Source organism: Mytilus californianus, unplaced genomic scaffold (genome assembly GCF_021869535.1).
Source record: "Mytilus californianus isolate M0D057914Y unplaced genomic scaffold, xbMytCali1.0.p SCAF_6, whole genome shotgun sequence".
Lineage (NCBI taxonomy): Eukaryota > Metazoa > Mollusca > Bivalvia > Mytilida > Mytilidae > Mytilus > Mytilus californianus.
The window spans coordinates 107,732,054-107,754,987 of NW_026262712.1; the positions used below are offsets into that span (position 1 = coordinate 107,732,054).

Sequence of the window (22,934 nt, forward strand, 5' to 3'; positions counted from 1 at the left end):
TGCAATATTGTGCTATTGCACAATACTGTGCAATTGAAGATTTCTTGTTATTGCGCAATACTATGCAATTGAAGATTTCTTGCTATTGCGCAATACTGTGCTATTGCACAATACTTAATATAATAATTTACACATCCTGTTTGGTGTGTATCTACTGCCATATCAGTATTTTTTGTTTTTATATATAAATCAAAAATTATCAATGTAAAAATGTAAAATTTTAAGGAAAAATAACCAAAAAATTATGAAAAAAAATCCCCCCAAATAAATTTTGAACCCCCCTTGGAGTAATTTCCTCCAAACTCAATCCCAGTTTTCCCTTTGCAGTATGGTACCTTGCAGTACAATTTCAGGGAGATCCATACACTTAAACACAAGTTATTGTCTGGAAACTAGAAAAATGCTTGTTTTTGGTCCCTTTTTGGCCCCAAATTCCTTAACGTTTAAATCAATTTTCCCCAAACTCAATGCCAGCCTTCCCTTTGTGAAATGGAACCTTGTGGTACAAAGTCAGAGAGATCCATACACTTACACACAAGTTATTGTCCGGAAACTACAAAAATGCTTGTTTTTGGCCCCTAATTCCTAAACTTACCATTACCCCCGAAAATCAATCCCAACCTTCCTTTTGTGGTATTGAACATTCTGGTAAAATTTCATAGAGATTCATTCACTTATACAAAAATTATTGTCCGGAAACCAAATGTGTCTTCGAACGACGCTGACGCCGCCGACAACATCATACCATTATACGATGCAAAATTTTTTTTAATTGGGGTGAAGATAGACCTTGACATCATAATAATTTTTGCCCTTCGTCAGATTTGCTCTAATTTGCTTTAGTTTTTGAGATATAACCCAAATCTGTGTTTCAACCATAAGTTAAATGTTTATCAAAGCAGTGGCCATTATTGGTGATGGATCAAATCTCTGGATACAATTTTAAAGTTAATACCCTAATGAACATTCTGGTAAAGTTAAGTTACATTGGGCAAAATAATTTTAGAAAAGAAGATTTTTTAAAGTTTACAACTTTGAATGGATGAAGTTGTAGGCCAAGTGATGGCCAAAGATCAAACGCCAATTTCATTTTTTGTTAGAAGGGCAAACAAAAGATTCAGTTGAACACCCTGTCATTTTTGCAAAATTTATAGAGAATAAAAAAACCTGATAATATGTACACTCTTTTGATATGTCCTAACATCCTGCATAATTTCAAAATTCTAGATAGAAAACTGAACAAGGGATTAGCTAGAAAAACCATGTATACTATGTGGAACAGATGAAGGGACTGGCGAAAAAAGGATTGTCAATAGGGAGTAAAACCATAACAATAAAAGAACAGAGTTCTAATGTCCCCCACAATCCACATAATTTTATCTGTTCTTTCCATGGACAATAACTAAAAAAAAAATCAAATCTTTTTAAAATTATGTTACTTATAGAGAGTTCAAGGCTTGAGAGCAATTTGCTATATATATTGAATATTTCCAAAGGAAACTCATTAAAAGCATTTAATCAGCACTTATTTATGAAATTGTCTGAGACATTGCTGTTATTTACATACCTTTGATATGAATTTCATAACTAGAGGCTCTAAAGAGCCTGTGTCGCTCACCTTGGTCTATGTGCATATTAAACAAAGGACACAGATGGATTCATGACAAAATTGTGTTTTGGTGATGGTGATGTGTTTGTAGATCTTACTTTACTGAACATTCTTGCTGCTTACAATTATCTCTATCTATAATGAACTTGGCCCGGTAGTTACAGTGGAAAATATTTTGTAAAATTTTACAAAAATTTACAAAATTTATGAAAATTGTAAAAAATTGACTATAAAGGGCAATAACTCCTTAAGGGTTCAATTGACAATTTTGGTCATGTTGACTTATTTGTAGATCTAACCTTGCTCTACATTATTGCTGTTTACAGTTTATCTCTATCTATAATAATATTCAAGATAATAACCAAGAGCTGCAAAATTTTCTTAAAATTACCAATTCAGGGGCAGCAACCCAACAACATGTTGCCTGATTGGTCTGAAAATTTCAGGGCAGATAGATCTTGACCTAATGATCAATTTTATCCTCATCAGATTTGCTCTAAATGCTTTAATTTCAGAGATATGAGCCAAAAACTGCATTTTACCCATTGTACTATTTTTTAGCCATGTCGGCCATCTTGGTTCGCGGGCGGGGTCATCGGACACATTTTTTAAACTAGATACCCTAATGATGATTGTGGACAAGTTTGGTTAAATTTGTCTTCGTAGTTTCAGAGAAGATTTTTGTAAAAGATTACAAAATTTACGAAAAATGGTTAAAAATTGACTATAAAGGGCAATAACTCCTTAAGGGGTCAACTGACCATTTTGGTCAAGTTGACTTATTTGTAGATCTTACTTTGCTGAACATTATTGCTGTTTACAGTTTATCTCTATCTATAATAATATTCAAGATAATAACCAAAACCGGCAAAATTTCCTTAAAATTACCAATTCAGCGGCAGCAACCCAACAACGGGTTGTCCGATTCATCTGAAAATTTCAGGGCATATAGATCTTGACCTGATAAACAATTTTACCCCTGTCAGATTTGCTCTAAATGCTTTGGTTTCAGAGATATAAGCCAAAATCTACATTTTACCCCTATGTTCTATTTTTAGCCATGGCGGCCATCTTGGTTGGTTGGCCGGGTCACCAGACAAATTTTTTAAACTAGATATCCTAATGATGATTGTGGCCAAGTTTGGTCAAATTTGGCCCAGTAGTTTCAGAGGAGAAGATTTTTGTAAAAGTTAACGACGACGACGACAACGATGACGGACGACAGACAACGTACGCCAAGTGATGAGAAAAGCTCACATGGCCCTTTGGGCCAGGTGAGCTAAAAATCTGACAAATTGTACATGCGAGAGCACTTTCAATGCAACTTTTCATATAACTTATATTTTTAAGGGACAATACTCTTTTAAAATTAGTAGATTGGAACTGATTTTCAAACTCCTCCAAATCATTGCTGATATAAACCTACAATATATGTTCATAAAAAGAGGCTGTCGAGTGACAGCAAACCAGATTTTCCTGCTGAGGTCAAACCCTGAACAGTTGAGCAAGTATGGACACAACATTTCAGCTTAAAACAGCTCTGAATTTGGATTGTGATTGAATATTTAAAATAGATGATTATCTAATTAATAATGAAAATGATATTTGCAAATCAGACCCCCAAACAAGATCATGTAAAAATTAAACATTAACACATACAACAATAAAAATAAAATACCACATAAAAACTGTGACATCTACCTTCATAAAATTATGTATATAGCATTCAGAAAATTATACAGAATAACAAACAAACCTACCACAAAATTCTTCAAACAATTTACCAAAGAAAAGAAAAAAATATCCAAAATGTCATTTATCATTAATACAATGTCTTTTTTCTTAAAATCTTTTAAAAAATGAGTTATTTCCCTTTGAACAGAAATGGAGTAATTATAAAGTATCTCATCAAAAATTGAATTATTTGGAAAGGGCTATAACTCAACAACGAGAAAAACTTGACCTTCATTTAGTCACAGGAAACAACATATCTAAATTTGAAAAAATTTAATCAAAGCATTTTCATGTTAATGACCAGACACTGTTTGGCAGCCGCCCGCCGTACATCCCCCAAATCAATAACCGATTTTTCCTTCGAAAATCCGGTTAAAAATCTTGCAAGAATTGTACACATGCAAGCACTGACGATGCAATTTTCCATATAATTTATGTTTCCAAGGGGCACAACTCTTTTAATAAACAGCTGCGCCTCAAGCGCATGATACACCCGTTGTCTTGTGTGTGAAGTTTTATGCAATAATCATAAATAGTTTCTGAGATACGGCGCAACATGTGAAAACCCCCCTTTTTTTTACAAAAAACTCAAATTACTCTAAAATAAAATTTTGAATCATCACCAAAGAGTATACAGATCTTTAGATTAATATAACTAAGAAGTGTGTAAAGTTTTAAGCAATAATAATAAATTGTTTTTGAGATACGGCGCGACATGTGAAAACCCCCCTTTGTTTTACAAAAATCTCAATAACTCTAAAATAAAATTTTGAATCATCACCAAAAAGTATACAGATTTTTAGATTAATATAACTAAGAAGTGTGTAAAGTTTAAAGTAATAATCATAAATCGTTTTTGAGATACGGCGCAACATGTGAAAAAAACACACCCCTGTTTTAGTTACAAAGTCCTGTAACTCAAAAAGTTTTAATCTTATTTTCACCAAAAAGTATACAGATCGTTTGACCATCATAAGAAACAACTATCTTAAGTTTCATGAAATTTGGATAAGTTGTTCTCAAGTTACAATGCAAAATGTTTATGCCGGACAGACAGACGGACGCGGGACATTTGTATACCATAATACGTCCCGTCAAAATTTTGACGGGCATATAAAAATTATTGATCTACACTGACTTTAAAACTCACCAAAGACATTGCTGATATATACTATGATATAGTTTTCATAAAAAGCTGGCAAGAATTGTACATATGAGAGCCCATACAATTCAATTTTCCATATATTAAATGTTTCCAAGGGACATAACTCTTTTTTATTGATCTACACTGATTTGCCAACTCTTCCAAAACATTGCTAATATAAACCTATGATATAATCTCCATAAAAATCTAGCAAGAATGGTACACATGAGAGCTCTAACCTTTCCATATATATAATTTTTATGAAACTTTATATCATAGGCTTATATTAGCAATGTCTTCACTAATGGTAAGCGGATGGTCATAACGTAAAGTTACGGTTAGCCAAAAATGGGAGACAACTCTAGAGATATTTTTTCATTTCTGATTTTTGTGCAGTGTAAGGTTCATTACAACCAAACCGCTTATCTCAAACAAACTAATCATTAGTACGTTGATATTGATGTAAAAATTGATACATAAAATCATTCAAATTTTCGTAAAATAGGCATTCAAAATTTCGAACATGATGGTCGAAACATTAATTATTAAATTTTTGATGATGGTCGTAACCGACATGAGATGGTCGTCAAAGATGATTGAAGCTTAAGAATAGAGTCGAACTTTTATCAAAGTATTTTAAAATTACTGTGCACATTACCTGATGTTAATAATCTCAGATGTCATAAGGTTTACTACAAACAACAATTTTTGTTACTCTGATTATGATACGCAGACATTAAATCAAGAAGAATTATAAAATATACAGTGTCGATGTATTTGGGTTTAGTAAAACAAACTGCAGGGAAGTTAATTTAGTAAACTAAACATACTAATGATGCCCTTTATTGTTGTATAATCATCCAGGAATCATCAACTTCGTGTAATTTTGTCATATTAAAGTGGTAAATTAAAGTCTATTTGAAATGAAGACTAATTAATCTTCCTTGGAGTTTTTCAAAACAAACAGACATAAAAGATTAAAATGTCAAAATTAGGGATACAGCAGTAAAAATTGTCTTATAATTTGAATCACTAAAAACAAACAAATATATCAACAAAGAAAAACAAAATGGCATAAAGACAAAGCACAAAAGGAAAAATTAAAGACAAAATTACAAAAAATGGCAACTACAAAATGGCGGGATGTACAAGTACCGAGCCATGCCAAAAGGATAAATTATTTTCAAAAATAGAGTAAACAGTAAAGGTTAATAACTTACGAAGACACATTCGGACACTATAACACGTTATTAAGATGATAAACAATGTCAGTAACTATAACCTATACTCTAAGACCATCATGTATAACTTGTGAAGTTGATACTGTATATATTTCAGCAATTTCTTGGTATCTTCCGATGAATTTCTTTTAGAAAAAGGACCAGACCTTCTTTGATATAACCCTGGTTCATCAACTTTCTGCTCAGACACTGGTGAAGTTTTATAAAGTATAAGTAGCAGCTGCAAGTTTTTGGATACCTAATGAGTTGGGAAATGTATATCCCATATGCAGGCGAAGTTGGAATATTGCTACTAAGGTGGGGGGAAATTGATAATTTCAAAATTATAACCGTCTCCTTTGTCATAGATTCTGGTACGGAGATGACCTCTTATGTCAAAGTCGAGGTACATGTCTAATAAAAATGAGACGGAGGAAGCCGTGTCTGTTGTTTCTGTTATTTCTAGTCCCGGAGGATATATTATTGGAACCCAATCAGAAAATTTTGGATTGTTAATGGAAAGAACTCTTCAATATATCTGAAAGAAAAATTAAATGATGTGGCTTATGTGTTTGACAACTGTCCAAATGAACTCCGACTTATATGAAAATAAGAAGTCGGCAACATTCAGTAACAAAGCATTTGGTAATTACTACATGTGAATACAATGCAACAATGAAACAAAAATCTCATCGATTACCCCAAGAATTACCCCTGACCCTTCCCCGGCTTGATCTGTCGTCTACGGGTTGGATCTCTTTTTCTGGATTTGTCATTGGATAGTTTATTCCATCATCTGTCAACTGCTATGTTTGTGTGATTGCAGAAAATATTTAAAATCATAAAATATTCCGTAGTTTCAAAATTTAATCTTGCTATGTAGCTTCAAACTTTATCGTATTTTTACAGTAACACCCCTCCCCCCCAAAAAAAAAAAAAAAGCAAACAACAAAACAACAAAACAAATATCAATTAACATTGTAATTCTGAAATTAAAAAAAAGCCTTTACACAATTTTTACCATTCATGATGTTCAATGCAACATCATTTAAAATAACCATATATTGACATACATATAATAAAATGCTTCGCTGAGCACAGCTGTATACAACCGCAGAGGTCCAACCCTGAACAGTTGGGGCGAAAATGGACACAATATTCATGCTTGATACAGGTCTGAATTTGGATTGTAATCAAATATTTGACACATAATAGGTTTCTGACACCGAATAACTGTAGTCAAAGAACTTAGAATTGGTTATATGATTTGAATTTATATTCAATTTTTTGCTTTTGAGCAATACACTATGCTATTGCAAATTGACCCCCACAATTTCTTTTTTACCCAACTCCCCCACCCCCCTTTTCCAAAAAAAAAATTCTTTCCCTCAAGATATGGTCATAATCTCAATTCAAATTTCCAATGGAGTTTGCAACCATAATTACCAATTTAAATACATCATAAAAGTCTTAAATAGATAATTTAAAAGCAGTGTAAGGGAGGTAATCTAACATTGTACAATTTTGTTTTTGGATTACCTCCCTTACCCTGCTTTTAAATTGTCCATTAACCAAGAAACCCTTGTTTTTTTCCCCTTTTTTGCCCCTAATTCCTAAACGGTTTGAACCATAACCCCCCAAAGCCAATCCTAACCATCCCTTTGTGGTATGGAAACTTGTTGTATAATTTCAGAGAGATCCATACACTTAAACACAAGTTATTGTCTGGAAGTTACAAAAATGCTTACTTTTGGCCCCCAATTCATTAACTGTTGGTACCATAACCCCCAAAATCAATCCCAACCTTCCTTTTTGGTATTGAACCTTATGGTAAAATTTCATAGAGATCCATTCACTTAAACTAAAGTTATTGTGCGAAAACCAACGTCATACCAAAATACGTTTTGCCGTCGTATAAAAATAAGAAGATGTGGTATGATTACCACAAGAGACCAAATGACATAGAAATTTACAATTATAGTTCACCGTACGACCTTCATCAACAAGTAAAACCGATACTGCATAGTCATGATAGTCAGTTACAAAGAGCCCGGTAAACAAGATCTCCGTAAAATTAGGTTGTGCTAGTCTGTATCTATGTACATTATAACTACAGCATATAATATAGCAGTACGAAACAAATTAACGCAAAGGAACATTTTGACATTTTCCCCCCATGTAATCCCACCGCAAGAATTCAACTGTTAACCTAAATATAATAAATGAGCGTGTGGATGGGGTCATTCATTTCTGTATATTTTGCTTGCCCATTTTCCTCTATTCTTCAAACCCCATTCACATCCTCATAAATTTAAGTTAGCTACATTTTTTTGCATACTTGAACCATGCTTTAAGATTTCCATAAAATATACACAAAAGCCTTGCATGTGCTGGCCTGTGACCATTACATGACAAGTCTTGATTCCTGTTCAATTGCCATTAAACGACTTATGTCGTAATTTATTGCTTTTTTGGCCCCGTAAACGAAACTGCTGTATTATCCGTCGTATGTATAAAAACGCACAAAAGTATAATATAATATATTCATAACAGACATGTTTAAAACTCTTTACTTACTGTTTTCTGACCTATTTAATACAGTTACGACCAGCACACATTTACGTTACGACCATCTTCAACATTTTAGTTGTTTTAGATACGACCATCATGTTTGAATTTTTGAATGACTATTTAACGAGAATTTGAATGATTTTATGTATCAAATTTTACCTCAATATCAACATACTAAAGATTTGTGTGTTTGAGATAAGCGGTTTGGTTGAAGTGAACATTATACTGCACGAAAATAGGAAAAGAGAAAATTATCTCTAGAGTTATCTCCCAATTTTTGGCTAACCGTAACTTTACCTTACGACCATCCCCTTACCACCAGTGGTCTTGAACTAGTTCGAAAATCAGTGTGGATCAATTATTTTTAAAAATACATATGTAAACCTATGATTAAAGTATCATAAAAATCAAAAAATTGTACAAAGAATTGTGAAAGTGCTAACAAGACTGGACGGAAGGACCAACAGACAGATGTCCAGTATTTTTTGTCCCCCACAACATGTTGAGCGGGGACAATAATCTCCCCAATAAATGTTGCTGGAGCATGGAATTTCAAAGTGTTTGCTATATCCACAAATATAGTTCTTAACTATATGAGTAAGTTTGATCTATCTTGTAAAAGTAAAAGAAAATCTTGCTTTAATTTTACAGCAGTTTGTTTAAATCTTTGACAAGTTGAACAGTTTGGTTTGATAAAACAAATTGCAATTAAGTCAGAAATTTGAATAAACTGCAGTAGGTGGTGAGCAATACTTACAGTCAAGTCACAGTAATAAAACTATTTCAATATTATATCTTTTCAGATTTTTAAAAATAAAGAATAAATGAGGAATGTGTCCATGGGACACAGATGATGCCCCCGCTTGCATATAATGTTATAAAGGGACAAAACACAAGAACTATAAAAGTGATGCTACCCAAATTTGTACTTGATCTGAGTTTTGTGGTAATAAGCATTGTGTATACGTTTCATAACATTTAGTTGAGGCAAACTTAAGTTAGAGAACGGAAATGAAAAATCATGCAAATTTTTCCTTTGTAGAGGGGCATAACTCTAGAACCGTATAAGTGACGCAACCAAAATTCAAACTTGATCAGTGTTTTGTGGTAATAAGCATTGTGCATAAGTTTCATAATATTTGGGTGAGGCAAACTAAAGTGAGAGAACGGAAACAAAAAATTCTGCAATTTTTCCATCTGTAAAGGGCATAACTCTAGAACGGTAAAAGTGAAGCCACCATAATTCAAACTTGGTCTGTGTTCTAAGGTAATAAGCATTGTGTATAAGTTTCATAACATTTGGTTGAGGCAAACTAAAGTTAGAGAACGGAAAGAAAATTTATTTTTCCATTTGTAAAGGGGCATAACTCTAGAACGGTAAAAAGTGAAGCCACCAAAATTCAAACATGATTTGTGTTTTGTTATAAAAAGCATTGTGTATAAGATTTATAACATTTGGTTGAGGCAAACTAAAGTTAGAGAACGGAAACCAATTTTGGGACAGGGACGTACAGACGGACAAGGGTAAAACTTAATGCCCCCTCCGCTACGGCGGGGGCATAAAAATAGTTTTTCAAAACAGTTCACCTGTTAAAAGATTTTAAACATTTTAACAATTTTTAGAATACATGGAATAGGTGGTCTCAAATTGTGTACATGTATAAATGTGCTCTTCTTATTTCATTCGCATTAAATGTTTACATCAGACAAATGTCAGAATAAGGTCCATTTGATTTTGACTAATAACTTATTTAAATTTGCATTTACCTTTACTATTCAACTGCAAATTTTCTTGTTAATTTTTAATCAATAGTGTCCTTGTGGAAAATGTGTCAACTTTTGAAGAGATTCTGTGCATGTTCTGTGTTAGCAAGAGAGGTAATTGTTTGCCACTTATTTCCAACTTAAGTAGCGGTACTGTAATTAGTAATTTGAACTTAATTCAATTTATATTCATTCTGACTTTCACAAAACGATTCTCTTAGTGGCTTTACAAGAAAATTGAAAAAGTATGATAGCAATACCTCTACAATGGAAACAACAGATACTATACTTGGAGGAATACTGTTAAGAAAATCTTTTGTCATTATAACAACATTAGATTCTGATGTAACATCCTGCTGTAGAATTGTCATTTGGGACGTCCATTCCTCACCTTGACTGGAAAAAAAGAAACAAAGCAATTTCATTATGTCAAAATTGTCAAGCAACATAATTTCTGCAATACCGATTAACACAAGCAACATAAATCACAGTGTATGGCCAAAAGGAGTAAACTGGTGAGAGTGTTTTGAGATATTGTCCATCATGGTTCATCATGTTGACAATGGACAATGGACAGACAGACCAATGAAAAGACAGACGGCCAATGGTATACCATAATACCTCTCGTAAACAGGCGTTTAAAAGCTAACCACCTACAAATATATTCAACAGGCAAACTATTATAATTTCCTATCAACTAGTAAACTCAGATAAAAGATTTCAGTATTGGATCAGAAGCAAATAAAACGATTATGTAGAAAAATATGCATTATGATACCCTTAGACATTGTTAGACATGTGAATTTTGTGGCTATCCAGATGAAATTAAAAATCTGGTTCTATAGGCTTTAAAAGTATAATGTAGGTGCATAATTGAGGATTTATGATACTTATATATATAATCTTGTTTATACATAAATTATAAAATGGATTTGTGGACAATTGTTTTTTATGGATTTTGTGGACAAAAATAATATCCGGACTTCCTTATTTTCGTTTTCCTACCCAAATAACCCAAACTGAATAATCATAAGCGAGGATGACAAATTCGACTATGCATGGTACGTATAGGACAAAGATGCCATGATGATTAATTTATTGTGGAAGGAAGAGAAGCGACACACAAAATGAGGTCTTCTCATTTAATAGTATCGATACTAAAGCACTGAGATCTGCAACAGACTTTACTTGTGGATATCTTATGTGCATAACTTCAAAACAAATTTAATTTAAAAACAAAAAGTTTCTAGTTGACAAAAGGCCTAAAAGTATATTAAATGATGCCGTAAAACTAGTAGATCTATGCATTTGTATTTTAAAATACAACTGTAATATAAGGATGGTGATGATGCTACATGTATGTGGATAATTGACATAGCATCATCCCTACAATGGTATTTGATATTTTGTTTATGTGTATAAATAAAATGAGATGAGAAAGCAACTACAAAACAGCCAAATGACATACAGAGGGTGATTTGCAATGTTTATCAATTCTATGGCATCATGAAAATTTAGGGAGAAAAACACTTACCCAGGAACTAGATTAACCATCTTCACAAAAGATTTAAACAAATCCTTAAACACAGCCTCTGATATTTTTCCTCCATACTTTTCTCTTTCTATTGCATAATGTACCAGCAATAATGTACTTGTTGTAAAATCTTCAACTGGGCTGGTGAAAAAAGAATTATGTACAAATACAAAATTGGGAACAAAGAATGGAGAAGATAGGGGGAGAATGTACAATGTATATTCAACCCTTGAAAAGAAAATTAAATTTTTACTTATGCATATAGATTCTACCACAGCATCGAGTTTGATACGATATTTATCCACTCGAGACAGTTAAATTTTTAAATTTAACTGTCGAGAGTGGATAAATATCGTATTACACGAGATTTGGTGGTAGAATCTGTTTCTCTAATGATTTTCAAACAATACGCAGGCAAACTTATTCCTTCTTTGCGACTGATCTGCAAAAAGATGTGTTCTTTCTATGTGACGTCATCAGGCATGGTCGCCTTTTTTCATGCCGTCACAATAGGAAATTCAGAGGAAAGCAAGAAAATTCGACGTCATAATCAGATTTTAACCAATAAAGAACTGAGATCAAACAAACCACACGTTGATTAAATTTTTTTTATACAATGGGTGCAGAACGGGATAAATTGACGAAGAATTAGAGAAAAGTAAATAAATAAAATACATATAAATGTGGCATATAATTTTCAGAATTATATTGAAAGTTAAAACTAGATTTTTGAATCCCTATCTTAAAGAATATGTATATTCCCTTGGTTTTTGCTGTCAATAGTTTTACCAGTGGTCTCCCCAGGGGTAATGTGATGTTATATTGTTTGAATGTTATGCCACTGTGGATTCATTATTATTTGTTGGATACCAAATTTCATGGATTTTCTGGGAACCACAAATTTTAAAGTTCAACGAAATACAAATTTTCTATATAAATTAAAAGCAGACTTTGGCAAAACCACTAAATCAAATATACACGAAATTGCAAGTTCACATCAAACAACAATAAAATGCTTCGCTGAGCACAGCCTGATACAACTGCAGAGGTTGAACCCTGAACAGCTGGGGCAAATTTGGACACAATATCCAATCTTGATACTGTCTGAATTTGGATTGTGATCAAATTTTTGAAATAATATGGGTTTCTGACACAAAATAAATGTGGTCAAAGATCTTAAAAATATATTGCACAATACTGGCCAAAGTTCTTAAAAATCTATTGTGCAATACTGTGCAATTGAAGATTTCTTCTTGACTCTTCAAAAATTTGAAATTTGAAATATTTTGAAAAAAAAAATGAACCCCTTACAAAAATTAGAACCCCCCCCCCCAATGGAGCAACACCCAAACTCATCTCCATCCTTCTCTTTGTAGTATGGAACCTTGTAGTACAATTTTAGAGAGATCCATACACTTAAATACAAGTTATTGTCTAGAAACTAGAAAAATGCTTGTTTTGCCCCTTTTGTGCCCCTAATACCTGCATGTTTGGGGCAATTACCCCCAAACTCAGTCCCAGCCTTCCCCTTGTGATATGGAACCTTGTGGTACAAAGTCAGAGAGATCCATACACTTACACACAAGTTATTGTCCGGAAACTACAAAAATGCTTGTTTTTGGCCCCTGTTTTCTAAACTGTTGGTACCATAACCCCCAAAATCAATCCCAACCTTCCTTTTGTGGTATTGAACCTTCTTGTAAAAGATCCATTCACTTAAACTAAAGTTATTGTCCGGAAACGAAATGTGTCTTCAGGGGACAAAGCAGACGACGACAACATCATAGCATAATACGAACCCTAAAAAATTTTTGCGGTCATATAAAAACTGGTACACACGAAAATAAATGAATCCCCTGTATCTGAAATTATATTCTTAAAATTTGAGTTTTGGATCTGTGGCTATAATTTCTAGAAACAAGATGGTATTTAGAAATTTTGCTAACGAATATACTATTGAATATTTGTGGGGAGAACACTGCAGAATAAACAAGTTGTCTTGCCGAAACTGGTTTCTGCTGTCTCTAAAAACACAAATAGCACAAATGTGTCCTATTTTTCACCTCGCCAAAATGTGTCCAAACATGTCCACTTTCAGACACCTAAACATCTCAAAACTTTTAGCACTTATATGTCCTCATCTGCTACGTCAAAACTATATATATAGCAAATGGACTCAATTGAAACCATCTGTATTTTGCTAGAGTACAAAAACACACAAAACATGCAAAAGGATAATACAAGATACATACAATTCTATCTTTACAAGAAATCTTGATGTAGTGAAAATCTTAAAGTCAGATAGAGAAAATGCTTGACCATATAGAGAAAATAAAGCACAAATTATAAAAAAAACCAAATTGTATGCTAATTTGTTCTCTTCCTGAATATTCTTGAAATATTTGCCACTGGACTTTAAGCAACCAACAATCTAATCAACTACCATTTAGTTATTTAGTTTTGAGTATATTATAATTTTTTTCTAAAAAAAACTTACTGTAACTTTAATTTTACAGCAAAAATGTAATGATCTTTTCTATGAACTTTATTTTCATTATATTTCAATATAATTTCATACTAGAAGTCTAGGAACATCTTCATACTTCAATCATAATTCAATTCAGGATGAGACAATTGGCTTATTGACAGATCACAGTACATTTTCTAAAAATAACTTTAAACGGTTATAATTCTTAGATCAGGCCTCTAAAAAATCAAGACAGGCCTAGGAAGACTGATGTTTTAATGTTCGTTTGACCTCCAGCATGTCCAGTGGCAAAGATTTCATGAATGTTCAAGATGAGCACAATAACAATCTAACTAATTCAACATTAACAGTAGTTTTTCACATATGGAGAATTAGGAACTAAGAAAAATACAGGACACGTTTCAGCATTCAACACAAGCTAGACATGTTTGGGTGTAATGTGATGTCTTATAGACATGTTTGAAATGTAGGACACACTTATTCAGTGTTAAATATATATTCTGGGGCTTAAAATTTTGGATACATTATCTCTTTACCAGTTGGCACATAACTGCATTTTTGGCTAAAAAATCACGAGCAAAATCTAATAAACCTGAACTAGAATTGAGATTGGAAACTGGGAATGTGTAAAAAATTAAAGCAACGTACATGTTAAAAGAGACAACAATCCTACCAAAGAGCAGAAAACAGCTCAACACCACCAATGGGTCTTCAACACAGCCTTGGTGGTCTCATTGTAGCGTGTTCGCCTGGAGTTCAGGAGGTTCTAAACCCCAGCCATGTCAAACCAAAAACTTTAAAATTTGGTATGTGCTGCTTCTCTGCTAAGCATGCTGCATTTAGGAGAAAGAGCAAAGACTCAGAATCAGAATAATGTGTCCATGTGACATGTCTTCCTGTGGACTGGTACCTTGTGAACTAGCACATTAAAAATCCAGCTCAGCCTGTCAGTCTAGTAGAAAGCAGGGTTAATATTCATATTACATTAACCTGTTCTTGTCCTGAATATGCATATTAATTTGCCGCTGGACATTTAAGTTCTGAAACACTAAACTCTGAAACAGATAAATGAACCAAAATTTAAAAACAACATTGAAATGTCTCGTCTGCTTTACTGACAATTGATTTTAAGTTAGAAGTCTTAAAGATAAAAGTTTTACTAAAAGCATTACAGAAACTTGTCACTTTAAATGATCAATGACAATGAGAATACGGTCAGATAAATGGTGTCACCTTACATTTTTTATCAAATATAGTTGACCTATGTGTTTGCTAATTGAAATAAAAATAAATGAGGAATGTGTCCATAGGGACACAGGTGATGCCCCCGCTAGCATATAAATTTATAAAGGGACATAACTCAAGAACTGTAAAAGTGAAGCTGCCAAAATTTGAACTTAAACTGAGTTTAGTGGTAATAAGCATTATATATACATTTCATTAAATTTAGTTGAGACAAACTTAAGTTAGAGAACGGAAACGAAAAAATTCAGCAATTTTTCCATTTGTACAGGGGCATAACACTAGAATGGTAATCAAAGTGCTTGTAAGCACTGAATGGTAAAGATTGCTTTAATTTATCAGTGGGAAGTAAAATTGAATATTGCATTGTATAAAGCATTGATTGTAGTTGATTCAACTACAATTCTGGACAAAGAAAGATAACTCCAATTTTCAAAGAAGATTTTAAAAATGACATAATTTATATTTTTAGAACAGCAATTTTTCCTTTTGTAAAAGGGCATAACTCTTGAACTGTAAAAGTGACACCACCAAAATTCAAACTTGACCTGTGTTTTGTGGTAATAAGCATTGTGTATAAGTTTCATATTATTTGGTTGAGGCAAACTAAAGTTAGAGAACAGAAACCAATTTTAGGACGTACGTACGTACGGACAGACGGACAAGTGTAAAACTTAATGCCCCCTCCACTACGGTGGGGACATAAAAAATTTACATTGACCAATGAACCATGAAAATGAGGTCAAAGTCAGATGATACTTGCCAGACAGACATATACACCTTAAAAACATTCCATACACCAAATTTAGTTGACCTATTGATTATTTTAAAGTACTTGAAAAACAGACCAAAACTAATACATGTAAACTAAGCATAAGTTTCAAAGTCAATAGACCATGACTGAGGGGTAAGGATCAAATATTCTCCATGGAAATAAGATGTGCTAATGCTTCTACAACTGCAAACCAATTATCATTGACCTACCACTAGTGGTTCCCCATAAACTGACCTAATCACAAACTAATATATGTAAAACTAAGCCAAGTTTCAAAGTCAATAGACCTTGACTGAGGGTGTGGGGCCAAATAATCTCCATGGTAATGAGATGTGCCAATGCTAATACATCTGTATACCAAATATCATTAACCTACCACTAATGGTTCACCATGAACTAGACCTTATCACAAACTAATACATTGTTGACGCCGCCACCAGAAATAGCATACCTATGCCTCGCTTTTTGACTCCGTCAAGGCGAGACAAAAATGCTTCGACGAGAGCAGCCTGATACGACTGCAGAGGACGAACCCTGAACAGTTGGTGCAAATTTGGACACAATATTCAAGCTTGATACTGTCAGTCAGGGGTACTACTTGTACAAGTAATTTTTATTTACTTGAAGAAGTAATATTAATATACTTATATAAGTAAATCTGTAGGATACTTATACAAGTGTAATTTATTTACTTGTATAGGTAAAAAAAAAATTGTCTTAGTTATGTCCCTTAGACATTCAGATTTTTTTACTTATATAGTGAAAAAGTCATCCTATCTTCTTTTCGTGAATTCTTAGGACTTCTTTGCTCTAATAGAATTTTAAATTGTCTGTCCTTTGCAGATGTCTTAACTTAAATCATGTAATTTCATGGACAATGAAAATCTCATTTGTCTGTTATCTTCAGAACACTGCTCATTTACAAGCCCCCAAGGAGCAATTTTTGAAGGCCTTGCTCAAATACTTAAGATCTTTGCGCAATCAGTTTCTTTGTTGAATAAATGAGATGAAACATTGAACTCTAATAAAAAATTATGAGCTAACCTGGGAAAAATCATTAAAGGCATGTTTTTACATCTCAAAACTTGAGAATTTTTGTGGGATTGTAAAAAAAATTTACCTATACAAGCACTGTGTATCATCGCCACCGGAAATTGGGTACTAACGAAGGGGAGAGAAATGGAAAAAAAAAGTAAACAAGGTAAGAATTCATTCAATTTCAAGCATTTCTACTGATTTGACGAGGGTACCGCTTAAGAAATGAATTTCTGATATATAATTCTTTAAATTATTAGACCGATAAGTACAAAATTAAGACAATATTTTGTGTTATACTCCAAAGCTTGCCACTTAGTACCTGAAAATTTCTAGGTCGATTGGCCTCTGTCGTCCCATTGGCAAGATATTCAACTGTTTTTCATTATTTTTCCAGACACGTTTTTAGATTATGATAGTGTGACATCATATTGACTGAAATCTGTTGTCATAAAGATGTTTTTAAAAGAATATGGACCAAAACATTGCTTGTTTATTGTACGGCGAATTGCAGGACGTTGTACGGCGAATTGCAAAATAACAACTTTTGTCTGTACGGCATATCAACCATATTATCCTAAATACATTCATATATCGTTATAATACTAACGACTGTTGTCTTATTTAATTTGTTGTCAGGGTGAAATTTTGTAAGTTCAATAAAAAAAAAAAAACCATTCATCTTTTGTTGGTGCTGTTTTTTTTTTTTAATATAAACAGTGGAGATGTTGTATGATTGCAAATAAGATAACTATCCACCAGGGTCAAATAAAGTATATGTTAGCAATTATATGCTATCGTTTGGCCTTCAACAACGAAAAATCGTACCTTACAGTCGGCTATAAAAAGCCCCGACATGAAAATTGTGGGAGGATATAACAAGAAAACTAACGGCCTAACTCATAACAAAACAATTTACGATAAATAACAAATATGATAGAGATGAACCAACGACAACCACCAAACTACAGGCTAGTGGCTTCGGACAGACACATAAAGAATGTGCTGGGTTAAATAGATATATATAGGAAGATGTGGTATGAGTGCCAATGAGACAACTCTCCATCCAAGTCACAATTTATAAAAGTAAACCATTATAGGTCAAGGTACGGTCTTCAACATTGTTTATTTTTTAAATTTCTGAAATGAATAATTTGTTAAAAGAAAAGTGAAGAAAATACTTTGTTTTCATTGAAAATTAGGAGAAATAAATCATGAATTGTGTTTCGAAATTAATTTTCTCGTTTCTTATTGAAAATAAGATTGTATTTTTTAGTTTAAGTAAATTCAATCAATCTTTTTATTTACAGTGAAAAAATAATAAAAGACTGTTGCTAAGGCTGTTTGGCCTAAACTTAAATGAGTAGATCTTGGGGTAGTGAAAAGGAGTGTATTCGTCCGAATTTTCATTTTTACAGTAGTACATTTTCATGATTACTATGTATAATATTTCTCATTAAATTTTAATGTGATATTGTGCCAATTAAAACTATATAATTAATACAAGTAAGACTTGCATTTGCCTTAAAAGATATAGCAGTACGTGATTATTTGTTTTCAAACACACCTTCTCTGTTTTGAAACTTATAAAGTATGGATCTCGGCCTATCTGTTTGGTTGAATATGAATGTGAATTCATAGAGTTTCAAAATCAACAGTAAGCCCTATTTTTGTGTGTGTGTAAATAATCTAATCTTTAGATAGATGCTAAAATTAAAATCATTTTTCTTAATAAGAAGAAAAAAGTGCAACTTAAGCACGCCTGGATGTAAAAAGGTTTACCCAACTTATTCGTTCACGATAAGAATTTACCAATTTCGGTATTTTAACAAAACTGTTTACGAGGGCAAATAAATAAATGAACGCTATCAAATCAACATTTAAATTTACGTGGATTTTTCCAAAAGAATTTATGAGTATGCACCATCAGGATTCAAAAATATTTCAACCTGTCCTTATTAGATGTTATTTCATTATAGTTCTTTAAACTTACAAGTCGAAGATGCTAGCTTTTGCGAATTGTATTAATAAGTATATAATATTAAGATGACAACCAAAAAAAACTTCATACAAGGTCATCTTTATTCTCAAGTAGAAAGTTTATATAAATAGTTTATGCCGTAGCCACATCCGGATTTGTATCCCTTGTATCGGATTCTTCTTTCATTCTTTCCAAAAATGGTTAATCTAAGGTTAATATTTTTTTAAATTTAACAAGTGTGAACACAGATCAGTGTGGATAGTATGATTGGATGTTTGACAGTGTTTTATATGAAAAAAGGAGTTCTATGTTTTATGTTTTCTATGTATTAACTGTGTTGCACAATGACAACCAACATGAGCATTAGGGGTGTTGTTTATGTTCAACACGGGCATGGAAGAGATACTAATTGCATTAATTACCAAATGATTATGATAGAATATGTTCCACATCTTTGATTTTGGATACATTTTGTAGCTAGTTTTTTAAATTTAAACAGTGTTAGCCACCGAGCTTGTTCATTTCTTACTATATAGAGATGAAGTTTTTTTTAGAAAATTAATGTTCTTTATTCTAATATATTGGCTGTATCTGCCTTTTACAACAAGACAATAACATTAATTGAAAAAGGAGGCGTGGAATGGTTTTCACTGAGAGGACTTTCAAACAAAGTCCAAATGAAATAGATTTGACCAACTATTGGTTACTATACACTTCACAATGAACAAAACCCATACCGTATCAAAATTGCCTGATTTATGACAAAATCATTAACAAATATGTCAGGCAGCAACTTACGACAGCCGCTTTATTACATGTTCCTGACCAGGGACAGACACATATATATTGAGGCGGGCTTAAACATGTTCGTGAGCACTCAAACCTCCCTTAACATGGTGCCGTGGTGTAGCAATACAACATTTTTTTTTGCAGAGAATGATAATTCATTTATATTTCATTTTATCTGAAAGTTGGAAGAGAATTCATTCACTTAATGGTTCTAAATATGCAATGCGGAAAAATTCTCCTGCCATTACCTCCTTCCTTCCCTCCACTCACAACCCATCCCCGAAATGTTCATCACTTATATGCAAATGCTGACTAATGTTGTATGGTTAAAACATTTGGTTGAGGCAATCTAAAGTTTGAGAACAGAAACGACAGCTTTAGCTTTTTTTCATTTATAAAAGGGCATAACTCAAGAACGGTAACAGTGACACTACCCAATTTATAACTTGATCTGTGTTTTGTGGTGATAAGCATTTCGTGTAAGTTTTAAAACATTTGGTTAAGGCATATTAAAGTTAGAGAACGGAAACCAATTATTGAGACTTTCTGGACGGACGGGAGAGACAGGTCGGACGGACATGGGTAACATTTAACGCTACGTCAGGGCAGAACAACAGGTCAGTAAAACAGTGACATGCCTTTTCGAAAGTTACAACATTTGCCAGCTTTTGTATATGCCGTATTCATATTGTATACATCAGGTATGTAAAAGATGTAATAGGACTGTGTTCAAGCCTTATATTGTGTATACATCTTAAATGGTGTCAAGCGAATTGTATTTTTATCAAATGCATATAACTAGATATTTGAACCTAATACTTTATTTTCTTTAAAAAGACGGCAAATAAATATTTTGAAATTAGCAAGTTGCCATACAGTTGAAAACAAGTTGCCATACAGTAAATTTGTCAACATGAGCAAGTTGCCGTACCCTTGACTTTATTTTTTATGGTCTATATTCTTTTAAAAAGTTCATTTTGACAACAAATTTCAGTAAATATGATGCCACACTATAATAATCTAAAAAAGTGTCTGGAAAAATAATGAAAAACAGTTGAATATCTTGCCAATGGGGCGACAGAGGATGATCGACCTCGAAATTTTCAGGTACTAAGTGGCAAGTTCTTGAGTATAACACAAACTCTTGTCTTAATTTTGTACTTATCTGCCTAATAATTTAAAGAATTATATATCAGAAAATCATTTCTTAAGCGGTACCCTCGTCAAATCAGTAGAAATGCTTTAAATTGAATGAATTCTTACCTTGTTTACTTTTTTTTTCCATTTCTCTCCCCTTCGTTAGTACCCAATTTCCGGTGGCGATGATACACAGTGACAAGTGAATTTTTGAGAAAATTAAGGGGAGATTATTCAAACATTATAATTAACTTATTTAAGTATATTTTTTTTACTTCTTCAAGTAAATAAAGATTACTTGTACAAGTAGTACCCCTGACTGACTGTCTGAATTTGGATTGTGATAAAATTTTTGACATAATATAGATTTCTGACTCAAAATAAATGTGGTAAAAGATCTTATGTTTGAAATGGGTTGAAATATTTGCATTAATTTCAATTGAAGGTTTTAAATTATTGCGCAATACTGTGATATTGTGCAATACTGTGATATTGTGCAATACAGTTATACTGTGCTATTGCACAATACTGTGATATTGTGCAATATTGTGCTACTGCCCAATACTGTGCTATTGCACAATACTGTGCAATTGAAGATTTCTTTCTATTGCGCAATACTGTGCAATTGGATATTTCTTGCTATTGCGCAATACTATGCAATTGAAGATTTCTGGATATTGGGCAGTATTGTGCTATTGCGCAATACTGTGCAATTGGATATTTCTTGCTATTGCGCAATACTGTGCAATTGAAGATTTCTTGCTATTGCGCAATACTGTGCAATTGTGATTTCTTGCTATTGCACAATACTGTGCAATTGGATATTTCTTGCTATTGTGCAATACTGTGACGAGTTGGTTAGAGAAGTCTGCAGTACTCCTTCATCAAATTGTAGACAGACAGATGAAAATCATCACTATGAGCAAAGCCCTGATGTTGAAATTCAACCTGCACCAGAATGCATTGAAAGTCAACATGCACCAACAGACACAAGAAACCCTACCAGTATCATTGTATCACTGAAAGAAAATACGAGAATCACAAAAGATCCAAAGAAACGAAAAACAGTATCTTTGTCTGTCTAAGTATGCAGCAATTGGTCTTGTTTTGCCACTTTCAACAGCTGATTGTGAAAGGTGTTTTTCATGTTTAAACAGAGTTAAAACACGCTTGAGAAACAGACTATGCCAGAAAGTGCTGAATTGCTTAATGCATATATCAATTGAAGGACCAAAGGAGGAAGATTTTGATTTTGAAAAATGTGTGGTGACCTTAGGAAAGTTGAAACAGAGGAAGATATCAACAAAATAATGTGTACATGACATTAATTTGTAAATAAGTATTGCAGACTGGATTATTTTTATTATTGTTTATCAAAGTCTTTCATTAATTCCTCTCATCTGTGGTAAATACTTTAAAGTTCCATGCATATGACTTATATGAATTGCTCTACCTATAATAAAACATTTAGATTGGTATATGGCTTTAAACATATAAAGTATGTAGTGTAACTAATTCTGAAAAAGAAGTGTCGCACGCCGCAATGCAAATTCACCATGGACCCACCATGCATGAACATTTTTCTAGGGAAGACACTGTAATGTAATGAAATATATACCTTAATAAAAATAGATTATTATCTAATTAAAGGATTTCACTTAATAAAAAATATATATATATATATATATATATAGATGTAGCATTCAGAAAATTAGTTTATACAAAATAACATATAAACCTGCCAAAAAACTCCTCAAACAATTCACCAAAGGATGTCTTTTAAAAAATGAGTTATCTCCCTTTGTACAGATATATTTAACATAGTACTCTAATATTAGTTATGGAGTTTTTTTATGGACCATAACTCTGAACTAAATCATCAGACCGGAACAAAATTCGAACTTGATCTAT

The 22,934-nt window shown here is 32.7% G+C and overlaps 1 protein-coding gene and 1 long non-coding RNA gene across 4 annotated transcripts in view; one reads left to right on the forward strand and one right to left on the reverse strand.

Moving 5' to 3' along the window:
• Positions 1 to 22,934, forward strand: part of LOC127704322 (uncharacterized) — a 162,137-nt gene that overhangs the window by 94,285 nt on the left and 44,918 nt on the right. The window lies entirely within an intron of this gene.
• Positions 1 to 22,934, reverse strand: part of LOC127704282 (uncharacterized) — a 47,943-nt gene that overhangs the window by 19,842 nt on the left and 5,167 nt on the right. For all 3 annotated transcript variants that reach the window (XR_007983208.1, XR_007983209.1, XM_052208289.1), the window contains exons 2-3: positions 11,577 to 11,717; positions 10,303 to 10,438 (exon numbers count right to left, since the gene is read on the reverse strand). Coding sequence is in view for 1 of the 3 variants with exons in the window: in XM_052208289.1 (XP_052064249.1) it covers positions 10,303 to 10,438; positions 11,577 to 11,717 (277 nt within the window). In the remaining 2 variants the exon portion in view is untranslated. The remainder of the gene's footprint in view (positions 1 to 10,302; positions 10,439 to 11,576; positions 11,718 to 22,934) is intronic.